The sequence below is a fragment of the Geotrypetes seraphini genome, chromosome 11 (assembly GCF_902459505.1).
Source record: "Geotrypetes seraphini chromosome 11, aGeoSer1.1, whole genome shotgun sequence".
Classification (NCBI taxonomy): domain Eukaryota; kingdom Metazoa; phylum Chordata; class Amphibia; order Gymnophiona; family Dermophiidae; genus Geotrypetes; species Geotrypetes seraphini.
This window is the reverse complement of record NC_047094.1, coordinates 107,554,725-107,567,169: the sequence shown is the minus strand read 5'-3', so window position 1 is coordinate 107,567,169 and position 12,445 is coordinate 107,554,725. Positions and strand designations below refer to the sequence as shown.

Here is a 12,445-nt window from a genome sequence, read left to right as displayed (position 1 = left end):
ATAACTAATCTTGAGAAATTTAAATTTTTTCCTAAGACATTCCTTTTCAAAGATGCCTTTCAAGTGTGAGTGTCCTTTTAAGGATTTAAATTTTTTTTTTTTTTTATCTTGTATTGGACTTACTTGTTTTTAACCCCGCTCTTCTATTTATACCTTTTTTTTTTTTTTTAACCATTGTAGTTCTCCCCTTTTTTCCATTCGTACCCGTCTGTGCAGTCGTGCATGTTATTTTTTTGTCTAATCGTGTATGTTAATTTTGTTAAAGTTATGTTAAATTGTATTATCTGTTTTTACCCTATTTTAAAATGTATAACAACCTTGAAATAAATGATAAAGTGGTATATCAAATTTTTAATAAACTTGAAACTTGAGGACTGACTCAGAAATATCACACTGTGAAAACTGTGCTGATTAGGGAAATCAATGATTTCTTTATGACTTTGTATATTTTCATGCATGTCCGTTGAAAGGCTGAAATCAGTCAGCACAACTGGGAACTACTCTATATTTATAGTTTCCTGTGGCAGCACTCAAAGATTTGACCAAACTAATGCATTATAAATCCATATAATTACTATAGCTGTTAATGGACAGTATAAAACCATAAACATGAAGAGACTGGGAATCTTTCCCTTCACAACCCATCCTGCGATTCTAACACATGGCAGTGGTTGAATGTAAACTCTCCAAAATGTTAAATGCCGGTTAGGATATTTTAAAAAAAAAAAAAATAAATTATGAGAGAAACTCTTGGGTCTCACCTTTCCTTCAACTCCTACACCACAGTCAGCTTCCTGGATCATGCTGACATCATTTCCTCCATCACCTGTAGAGAACCAAATAAAAGAGTCCTTTGAAACCACCTACTTTACTTTAAAGCAGTGGTCTCCAACTCAAACCCTTTGCAGGGCCACATTTTGGATTTGCAGGTACTTGGAGGGCCTCAGAAAAAAATAGTTCATGTCTTATTAAAGAAATGACAATTTTGCATGAGTTAAAACTCTTTATAAATCTTTCCTTTTAGCTAAATCTTAATAATAATATGGTAATTTATAGCTAAAGAGACATATGATCAAGAAACTGTTTTATTTTACTTTTGTGATTATGATAAACATACCGAGGGCCTCAAAATACTATCTGGTGGGCCACGAGTTTGCGACCACTGCCTTAAAGGGAGAAACTGTTTACATTACTATGGGGCTTGCAGGTCCATGTGTATTCCACCCTTCAGCCTGTAAGCACGTTTTGAAACTGAAATTCCCAAAAAGGAGTTGTCATTCATGTGTAAATTGAATGTGCTTTTATTGTATTATTATTTGTTACATTTGTTGTATTGCACTATTTAAGTTTTGAAAATCAATAAAGAATTAACCCCCCCCAAAAAAAAAAAAAACAACCCTCTAATGCCAGCAGTGACATCATGGGTGGGTAATATCTGGCTTGCACACTCTACGGGTGCAAAGTCCACACCCTGTCTATTCTTCTCCCAATTTTACCCAGTCTGAATACCATTCAGTGCCCGGGTAACTCCTAGGTACCTGCGCAGACCCAGATATACAATACTGATATTTGGATATGGCTCAGCATCGGATATCTGGACTTAATTCCGCTCGTAACTGACATCATCTTAAACATGTCAGAACCTCTACGTTTGCGCATTATTGTACTAGGTCATCATAGCCTCCCGCATGCGCTGCCTGATCACAATGCACGACTGCTCAACAAATTGATATTTCTAGCCCTTAAAAACATATTACATTGCTTTTTCTTTTTTTTTCCTTTTTCCTTTAAGCACTAAGCACTTTTCAAAACTGTGATGTTTTTGGGAGTTTTTCTATTTTTAATATCTATTTATTGAGGTTCTCCACCTGATGGTAATGTTTCAATAGGTTTTTTCCTATTCCAGCACTTCACAATTATTTATTATTTTTTTGGTCACTCTAAAAAGGACCTCATTTGGACTGATGTTCTGGTGCTAGTCACCTATGAGAAATAGCCTGAGCCTATACACTGCACGTCAGCCATTTAAGGCTCATACTGATGTCCTTTATTGAGTTGCATTACTATTATTATTATTTTGATGACTTTCAATTATTTAGGTGACCAGTTGTTAGTTTTTCATACACTCCCTTCAGGGGCAAAGGACCGCTTAGCTAATTTTTATTCATTCTTGTATTGGACATTATTAGCTATTCTAGTCCTTTAGGGTTACATATCCTTTGCTGTTAAGGTGAATTACAACACATGGTGGAATACGCTATGCCTTACCGTAAAATATGAAAGTGTTATAGCGGAAAAACATAAGGCCCATGAGTTCCTATACTAAAATATGGAGTCCGGTTAACTCCTATTGCAACACAGGCTGATGACATTCAGTTCATGTGCTGAAACATGGATATCTAAACTAAACTAAACCTTAAGTTTATATACCGCATCATCTCCATGGATGTGGAGCTCGGCACGGTTTACAAGAACTTAAAATATAGGAAGCGAAGGAAAAAAAAACAACAAAAAAGGTTTACATGAACTTATATATAGAAGAGAAGAGTAAGGGAGGATAGAATTACATTTTAGTGAAAAGCCAGGTTTTCAGTTGCTTGTGGAATAAATGGAGGGAGCCCAGGTTCCGCAGCGAGGTAGTAAGGTCGTTCCAAAGACCTGTGATTCTGAAGATATCATCATCTCAACCTGGCTCTTACTTTATGGCTCACTCCCAGTGTTCCTATGGGTGTATGGCTCCGGTGCTCTGTGTTTTTGTATTTTACATGCACTTTTGGTTGCATGTTGTGCTGCTACTTTCCTCCTTATAGATAGGCATAGGTCTGCCTGCTGTATTACATTATGTAGATAATATTTTGTGAATCTTTGCATTGGTATGGCATGCATGCTTCTTGCCTTGTTAACATTTATTGTACTTCATCTACTAAACTCAATAAAATTTGTTGAACTGAAAAAAAAAAATAACCGACATCATCTTTAAGAACTGCTGACTGCCACAGGCTGAATGTTGACCTTTATGTTCCTGTTGTCTTTGTCTATGTGGCTAGATCAGGGCTGCCCAAGTTCGGTCCTCGAGATCTACTGGCAGGCCAGGTTTTCAGGATATCCACAATGAATATGCATGAGAGAGAGATTTGCATACCAAGAAGGCAGTGCAGGCAAATCTCTCTCTCATGCATATTCATTGTGGATATCCTGAAAACCCGGCCTGCCAGTAGATCTCGAGGACCGGACTTGGGCAGTCCTGGGCTAGATATTTTCAACTGCTCTGGGCAACTCACCCACTGCACAGGTAAGCTTTCCAGTTCTTTCCTGCAGCAACCGCACGATCTGTGCCTTCTGGGTTGGGGCACATCGGCAACACACCACAGCAGGACATTGGCAGGCCAACTCCATGAATTCATATTCGTAATATTTCAGACATACCTATTCCATAGAGAGAAGATGATTTACACTATGAACACCCTATAGATAGTATCACACCAATTCATCAAGTTTATTTAAAATTAGAAAACTACTTTGTTTGAACATTAGTTCCCTTGTATTTTCTCTCATGCTTGGGATTTCTCTCATGCATGGCTGAGGGAAGCAAGGTGGTCTTAACAAGGTGGTTGGCTCTGGGCAGGAAAATAATGCACCCTGGTCATTTTCAACTCTCCACATGCTATTTTCCAAAAGCAGGAGCAAAGGTCCATGGGCAGATTCACGCTTTCGCTTTGAAAATTGGGCGCAATATCTACCGCCTTTTCCCCGTGTGTAGGGCTACCAGATGTACGGAAAAACACGGACTGTCTGGGTGTCTGGACGGATTTTCAAAACCCAGCATTCTGTCTGGCTTTCGGAAGGCTCCGAGCTCGGGGCCGCGTCTGGAGGGCCTCCGAGCGTGTGATGCGATGATCAGGAAGTGATGTCAGAGGGAGAGCCGAGACCAGAAGAGCAGGTCAGGGTTGTTGCTCACTGCCGGCGATCATTTGAAGAGATACATGGGTGGGCAGAGAGGAGGAGAAGTGCTGGCACCCCCGCCAAGTTGGCGCTTGGGGAGGTCCCAGAGGGTGCTGTTTTACTGTCACATTTTTCAATTGTGAGGGACAGGCAAGTTCTGCAGGACTCCAGGGAACATACCTGTCCTTAGCGACTGAAAATATTCCACCCCCTAGTGGTAGCAATGCAGCTGGAGGACACCTGCTCAGCTTAGAGGGAACAGTGGTCCCCTCTCCCCGTACCTTGCTATGCCACTGACCTGAAGGCAAACATGAAGCTCCACACACTATTTCAAGAGTTATTAGCTTGCGCTGCAAATTCCAACAAGCAATTTATGAAAAGATGGTTATCTTTTTCTATTTGATATTCCGCCTTTCCTCCACGGGTATCAGACCATGTTTGAAGAGCAGAATAATACCTGAATCGCATAATTAACTACATTCGCTTTGCAGACCGGAACAGGAGCCTTCTGGCCTTACCTCTAGGGAATCTCCAGAGATGACAAGTGCACAATCGTGCTTCCTGCGAAATGCATTCAATTCCAGATGGGCTTCCCCTCGGTTAGTAACCTAAGGAGATAATCATTTTAGCAGCGAAAAGAAAGTTGAGCCTAAAACACTGCAGAAACAAACTTCAACTTGAGTGGAGAGGAATAGTGGTTTACTGGCTTGAGTGGCAAACAGAGAATCAAGAAGCCACCGATGTTCCTTGTGCTCTTGGGGCCACTTCACCCTCCACTACCTCAAGTAGAAAAGTTAGAAAAGACAAGAGAGAGAATTGGATCCAACAAATGAATGAACACCACCAGGAGTTGGACGCCAGAAACACCTAGCAGTAGGTGAAGAACACTTTATTGAGTAGATCAGTAAAGTGACCTTCATGATACTGCTATGTTTTTCAAGTAAAAACTTAGCCAGATTCACCAACGTGTGCTACTAGTAAATATGTCCCACTGCATGAAAGAGGACCTGTGCTAAATTATGGATGCTATGTGTTAGCATAATAATAATAATAATTATTTATTTCTTGTATACCGCCCTGCCATTAGTTCTAGGTGGTTCACAACAGTAGATAAATACAATCGTATACACATTTCTATGGGCAGAATTATACATCATGGTTAAAAGACAACTTAAACATGCTAGTATTAATATCTCAATTAAAAATACAACCTAATTGTAAAAAAAATAAAAAATTTACAAACACGGCATGATAAAATCATTAAGAAGCTTGAAGATCAACATTCTTGGTTATCAAACAGTTGAGTTTTAATAATTTCCTAAATATAGGATAAGAATACGCCTGAGCAATCAGCGGGCTTATCCAGGAATCCGCTTTCCCCGCCAGATATTCTAAAGTCCTATCAAAGAATGTTTTATAGTGACAACCCCTAGGGGTGGGGAAAATAAACATGCCCGAATTCCTGGTCTGCTTTTCTGAATTAAATAATTTCAGTTATGATTCCAAATAAGAGGGTAGTAGTCCAAAAATGGCTTTCTAACAAACACATCCGAATTTTAAAAATACTCCGGCCCCAAATGGCAGCCAGTGTAGCATGTGTTGTATGCTAGGTTCTTTGCAGTCACGGATGGAGAGGTGCTTATGCATACCCTTAGAACGATCCCTTTATGAGCTTACTCTCACTTTCCCCCTCTTTTATGAACGCATAGCGTGGGTTTTAGTGCCGGCAGTGGCGGTAACTGCTCCAACGCTCACTATGAGCGTCGGAGCAGTTACCGCTGCTGCCGGCGCTAAAACCCACGCTAAGCGTTTGTAAAAGAGGTCTTTTGTGCCTAAATTGTGGAATCAGATTCTTTTACTATTAGGTCATTAGATGAACTGTTAAAGTTTCACAGCCTTCCAAAAGAAAAGAATGTATGATTTTATATTGTTTTATTGTCCGTTACCTGATATTGTGAATTTATTTTTTGTAACCTGTTCTGGGCTTATTTGGAAGGTCTGGCTAAAGAACGAAGAAAATAAAAACCAAACAAACAAACAAAGTAAATGTCGTGAAAGACCTACAAGGTCCTTCCAGTCTGGCCTTTCAAATTGACCAGAGTTTAAACTGGCAGTATGCTCAGGTTCCACATCTTCATAATTAGATTCCAGTATACTTTATCTCCATCTTTCCTTGTCAATTTTGGGGCATAGGCCATAGAAGTCTGCCAAATATTGGTCCTACTTCCCAACTACTGGGGCTTCCAACTTTGACTGCCAAGAGCTTCTTCTGTAGCGATTAGCAGTCAAAGTTGGAAGCTGCTACAATTGTATCAAAAGATTGGGTACGACGCATTGCGTCTTTATTTACAGTTCTCCCAAATTCAAACTTATCATCTGGACCCCTGAAGAAGGTTATATTGCTGAAACATGGCCCGTGTAGGGTCCAGGTATCACTCAGATACCTGTTCTTATAGTATAAAATTTTATGAAATAAATAAACAAATATATTTTTGTATAACTTCCTGCGTCTCCAGAAGCTAGTGTTTCAGTTTTTGTGTTTTCGGATTCTTTGTTTGTACTGTGGAACATCAGTCCTCACAATAAGCACCTGCTTGCCCTTGTAACCTAGGCAACCTGTTATAAAATTGTTCTCTATGCCACCTTATGTATGTGATATTGGGGCCATTTTCCACCTAAACTTGGTAAAAGTTGATGCATGGTCCGTCAACTGACATTTTAGCATGAACATTTTTAGTACATACAACAAAATCCATTTGCACAAGTTTTAGTAGACAGCCCTAAAACCAGAAGCCCTATGGAGAAACAACAGTGCCTGACCTTGGCACTGTAAAAGCAGATATAAGATACCACAGTCTGCCTTACACTTGTTACTACTTGTCAAAAGTTCACTCTCAAATCATTTTTTTTTTATTGTACAGCAAAAATAATGGCACACGATATCTTTTCAGCCAAAGCATTTGACTCTCTACATGGAACAAGCAAATTTACTCACTGGTCTGAAGACGTGAATGTCCTGGTTTCTGGTCACCAGATGTGCATTCTTTGCTGTACATGTTGCTGTCTCCAGTTTGTCCCCTGTCAGCATCCATACCTGAAAAAGAAAAAAAAAAACAACCCCAAAACTTAGGAAATTAAAGGAAACAACTCTTTCCATGGTAAACAACAGAAAAGTAGTTAATATTGGAGGATTTGGGAGGCTAACTATGAGCAAAGGAGAGGCCAGTGATACAAGGGCACTAGGGTTGACAAAATGAACAAAGAGGCCTCTCTGGGATCAGATGGGGCTGATGCAGTCTAGATTAGAAAACAGTCAGCCTATGCAACTCCTGTACAAGCTTAAATGGATCGAGTCGTACAACATAGCCACAATAATCGTCGTTCCACCTCCGATAACTACCCTGACCCAGAATGAAAGTCAACTGAAACACAGAAGGGCAAACTCATTTGGAACTACATTTTGACAGGAAGCAAACTCTTCCTGGAAACAGGCTGAATGGAGGAAGGCTAAGACGTCTTTAACTGTCTCTGCCTTCTGTGAATTACAGAATGAAAGGACAACGTACCTTAAGCACCCGGGAGGTATAACTACCATCAGATAAAATACAGCTAGAAGAATGCAACACACTAGGGATGGGCTGTCATTCTGAACAGACGGGGAAATAATGTCGTGATCTCGTTGTGTCTCATTTCCCATCCGCAATGGAAGGAAAAAAAAAGAATGAAATTCTCTTTCCAGCGCCTGGTATTTTATCCTATCTATTTATAAGTTCCACCTTTGCTCACACCCAAGTGCTGTCAAGATGTTATATTGCATATTGTGTTGACATTGTGAGTAGCATACTATGCCAACAATGTACTGCCATTTGATGGTATGTGTGGTGGTGTGTGTGTGGGTATGTGTGGTGGTGTGTGTGTGGGTATGTGTGGTGGTGTGTGTGTGGGTATGTGTGGTGGTGTGTGTGTGGGTATGTGTGGTGGTGTGTGTGTGGGTATGTGTGGTGGTGTGTGTGTGGGTATGTGTGGTGGTGTGTGTGTGGGTATGTGTGGTGGTGTGTGTGTGGGTATGTGTGGTGGTGTGTGTGTGGGTATGTGTGGTGGTGTGTGTGGGTATGTGTGGTGGTGTGTGTGGGTATGTGTGGTGGTGTGTGTGGGTGTGTGTGTGGGTATGTGTGGTGGTATGTGTGGTGGTGTGTGTGGGTATGTGTGGTGGTGAGTGTGGGTATGTGTGGTGGTGTGTATGTGTGTTGTGTATGTGTGGTGGTGTGTGTGGGTATGTGTGGTGGTGTGTGTGGGTATGTGTGGTGGTGTGTATGTGTGGTGGTGTGTGTGTGGGTATGTGTGGTGGTGTGTGTGTGGGTATGTGTGGTGCTGTGTGTGTGGGTATGTGTGGTGCTGTGTGTGTGGGTATGTGTGGTGGTGTGTGTGTGGGTATGTGTGGTGGTGTGTGTGTGGGTATGTGTGGTGGTGTGTGTGTGGGTATGTGTGGTGGTGTGTGTGTGGGTATGTGTGGTGGTGTGTGGGGGTATATGTGGTAGTGTGTGGGGATATGTGTGGTGCTGTATGTGTGGTGGAGGTGTGTGTGGGTATGTGTGGTGGTGGTGTGTGTGGGTATGTGTGGTGGTGTGTGTGGGTATGTGTGGTGGTGTGTGTGGGTATGTGTGGTGGTGTGTGTGGGTATGTGTGGTGGTGTGTGTGGGTATGTGTGGTGGTGTGTGTGGGTATGTGTGGTGGTGTGTGTGTGGGTATGTGTGGTGGTGTGTGTGTGGGTATGTGTGGTGGTGTGTGTGTGGGTATGTGTGGTGGTGTGTGTGTGGGTATGTGTGGTGGTGTGTGTGTGGGTATGTGTGGTGGTGTGTGTGTGGGTATGTGTGGTGGTGTGTGTGTGGGTATGTGTGGTGGTGTGTGTGGGTATGTGTGGTGGTGTGTGTGGGTATGTGTGGTGGTGTGTGTGGGTGTGTGTGTGGGTATGTGTGGTGGTATGTGTGGTGGTGTGTGTGGGTATGTGTGGTGGTGAGTGTGGGTATGTGTGGTGGTGTGTATGTGTGTTGTGTATGTGTGGTGGTGTGTGTGGGTATGTGTGGTGGTGTGTGTGGGTATGTGTGGTGGTGTGTATGTGTGGTGGTGTGTGTGTGGGTATGTGTGGTGGTGTGTGTGTGGGTATGTGTGGTGCTGTGTGTGTGGGTATGTGTGGTGCTGTGTGTGTGGGTATGTGTGGTGGTGTGTGTGTGGGTATGTGTGGTGGTGTGTGTGTGGGTATGTGTGGTGGTGTGTGTGTGGGTATGTGTGGTGGTGTGTGTGTGGGTATGTGTGGTGGTGTGTGGGGGTATATGTGGTAGTGTGTGGGGATATGTGTGGTGCTGTATGTGTGGTGGAGGTGTGTGTGGGTATGTGTGGTGGTGGTGTGTGTGGGTATGTGTGGTGGTGTGTGTGGGTATGTGTGGTGGTGTGTGTGGGTATGTGTGGTGGTGTGTGTGGGTATGTGTGGTGGTGTGTGTGGGTATGTGTGTTGTGTGTGTGGGTATGTGTGGTGTTGTGTGTGTGGGTATGTGTGGTGGTGTGTGTGTGGGTATGTGTGGTGGTGTGTGTGGGTATGTGTGGTGGTGTGTGTGGGTATGTGTGTTGTGTGTGTGGGTATGTGTGGTGGTGTGTGTGTGGGTATGTGTGGTGGTGTGTGTGGGTATGTGTGGTGGTGTGTGTGGGTATGTGTGGTGGTGTGTGTGTGATGGTGTGTGTGGGTATGTGTGGTGGTGTGTGTATGTGTGTGTGTGGGTATGTGTGATGGTGTGTGTGGGTATGTGTGGTGGTGTGTGTGTGGGTATGTGTGGTGGTGTGTGTGGGTATGTGTGGTGGTGTATGTGTGGTGGTGGTGTGTGTGGGTATGTGTGGTGGTGGTGTGTGTGGGTATGTGTGGTGGTGGTGTGTGTGGGTATGTGTGGTGGTGGTGTGTGTGGGTATGTGTGGTGGTGGTGTGTGTGGGTATGTGTGGTGGTGGTGTGTGTGGGTATGTGTGGTGGTGGTGTGTGTGGGTATGTGTGGTGGTGGTGTGTGTGGGTATGTGTGGTGGTGGTGGTGTGTGTGGGTATGTGTGGTGGTGGTGTGTGTGGGTATGTGTGGTGGTGGTGTGTGTGGGTATGTGTGGTGGTGGTGTGTGTGGGTATGTGTGGTGGTGGTGTGTGTGGGTATGTGTGTGGTGGTGTGTGTGGGTATGTGTGTGGTGGTGTGTGTGGGTATGTGTGGTGGTGTATGTGTGGTGGTGTATGTGTGTGGGTATGTGTGGTGGTGGTGTGTGTGGGTATGTGTGGTGGTGGTGTGTGTGGGTATGTGTGGTGGTGGTGTGTGTGGGTATGTGTGGTGGTGGTGTGTGTGGGTATGTGTGTGGTGGTGTGTGTGGGTATGTGTGGTGGTGTATGTGTGGTGGTGTATGTGTGTGGGTATGTGTGGTGGTGGTGTGTGTGGGTATGTGTGGTGGTGGTGTGTGTGGGTATGTGTGGTGGTGGTGTGTGTGGGTATGTGTGGTGGTGTGTGTGGGTATGTGTGGTGGTGGTGTGTGTGGGTATGTGTGGTGGTGGTGTGTGTGGGTATGTGTGTGGTGGTGTGTGTGGGTATGTGTGTGGTGGTGTGTGTGGGTATGTGTGTGGTGGTGTGTGTGGGTATGTGTGGTGGTGTGTGTGGGTATGTGTGGTGGTGTATGTGTGGTGGTGTATGTGTGTGGGTATGTGTGGTGGTGGTGTGTGTGGGTATGTGTGGTGGTGTGGTGTGTGTGGGTATGTGTGGTGGTGTGGGTGGGTGTGTGTGGTGGTGTGTGTGGGTGGGTATGTGTGGTGGTGTGTGTGGGTATGTGTGGTGGTGTATGTGTGGTGGTGTATGTGTGTGGGTATGTGTGGTGGTGGTGTGTGTGGGTATGTGTGGTGGTGGTGTGTGTGGGTATGTGTGGTGGTGGTGTGTGTGGGTATGTGTGGTGGTGTATGTGTGGTGGTGTATGTGTGTGGGTATGTGTGGTGGTGGTGTGTGTGGGTATGTGTGGTGGTGGTGTGTGTGGGTATGTGTGGTGGTGGTGTGTGTGGGTATGTGTGGTGGTGGTGTGTGTGGGTATGTGTGTGGTGGTGTGTGTGGGTATGTGTGTGGTGGTGTGTGTGGGTATGTGTGTGGTGGTGTGTGTGGGTATGTGTGGTGGTGTGTGTGGGTATGTGTGGTGGTGTATGTGTGGTGGTGTATGTGTGTGGGTATGTGTGGTGGTGGTGTGTGTGGGTATGTGTGGTGGTGGTGTGTGTGGGTATGTGTGGTGGTGTGGGTGGGTGTGTGTGGTGGTGTGTGTGGGTGGGTATGTGTGGTGGTGTGTGTGGGTATGTGTGGTGGTGTATGTGTGGTGGTGTATGTGTGTGGGTATGTGTGGTGGTGGTGTGTGTGGGTATGTGTGGTGGTGGTGTGTGTGGGTATGTGTGGTGGTGTGGGTGGGTGTGTGTGGTGGTGTGTGTGGGTGGGTATGTGTGGTGGTGTGTGTGGGTATGTGTGGTGGTGGTGTGTGTGGGTATGTGTGGTGGTGGTGTGTGTGGGTATGTGTGGTGGTGGTGTGTGTGGGTATGTGTGGTGGTGGTGTGTGTGGGTATGTGTGGTGGTGGTGGTGTGTGGGTATGTGTGGTGGTGGTGGTGTGTGGGTATGTGTGGTGGTGGTATGTGTGGGTATGTGTGGTGGTGGTATGTGGGTATGTGTGGTGGTGGTGTGTGGGTATGTGTGTGGTGGTGTGTGTGGGTATGTGTGGTGGTGGTGTGGGGGGTATGTGTGGTGGTGGTGTGGGGGGGTATGTGTGGTGGTGGTATGGGTGGGTATGTGTGGGTGGGTATGTGTGGTGGTGTGTGTGGGTGGGTATGTGTGGTGGTATGTGTGGGTGGGTATGTGTGGTGGTGTGTGTGGTATGTGTGGTGGTGTGTGTGGTATGTGTGGTGGTGTGTGTGGGTGTGTATGTGTGGTGGTGTGTGTGGTATGTGTGGTGGTGTGTGTGGGTATGTGTGGTGGTGTGTGTGGGTATGTGTGTTCGCTCACATTTATATATGTTTATATACATACAGAGAAGCATGTTTAGGCCAATTTTCCCACACAGGGCAAGGGAGGGAAGCTTGAAGGGTTTTTTTTTTTTTTTTAAACCATACATTAAACTAATGAATTTGTATCATCTCCAGCCAAGTACTCTGTTGCTTTCCTTCAATAGACTGATTTTGGCAGCCAAACCCTGGGCTTGCTTCCTATGTTATGTACCCTGTATTGTTGCACAGGTTAACTCTCTAATGCCATGCCAAGCACGTTGTTAACATAAGAATAAAACCCAAACCCTGTGGGAGAGATTTCTGTATCTCTGTTTCTCTTTTTGTGTGTTCAGAATTGAATCATATCGGTGCAGCTCTTTGGTGGTTAGTTTATATTAGTATTCGTGTTTTATCTTGTATGAAAACATTTGCTTTATATAGATTCATAATTAAAATATTTGATTAAAAAAAAAAAAAA

At 44.5% G+C, this 12,445-nt stretch overlaps 1 protein-coding gene across 3 annotated transcripts in view; it reads right to left on the bottom strand.

The window, feature by feature from the left end:
- ATP9A (ATPase phospholipid transporting 9A (putative)) overlaps positions 1 to 12,445 on the bottom strand; it is a 175,085-nt gene that overhangs the window by 31,745 nt on the left and 130,895 nt on the right. For all 3 annotated transcript variants that reach the window (XM_033914695.1, XM_033914696.1, XM_033914694.1), the window contains exons 19-22: positions 6,938 to 7,036; positions 4,461 to 4,550; positions 3,282 to 3,426; positions 762 to 826 (exon numbers count right to left, since the gene is read on the bottom strand). In XM_033914695.1, coding sequence (XP_033770586.1) covers positions 762 to 826; positions 3,282 to 3,426; positions 4,461 to 4,550; positions 6,938 to 7,036 — 399 coding nt within the window. The remainder of the gene's footprint in view (positions 1 to 761; positions 827 to 3,281; positions 3,427 to 4,460; positions 4,551 to 6,937; positions 7,037 to 12,445) is intronic.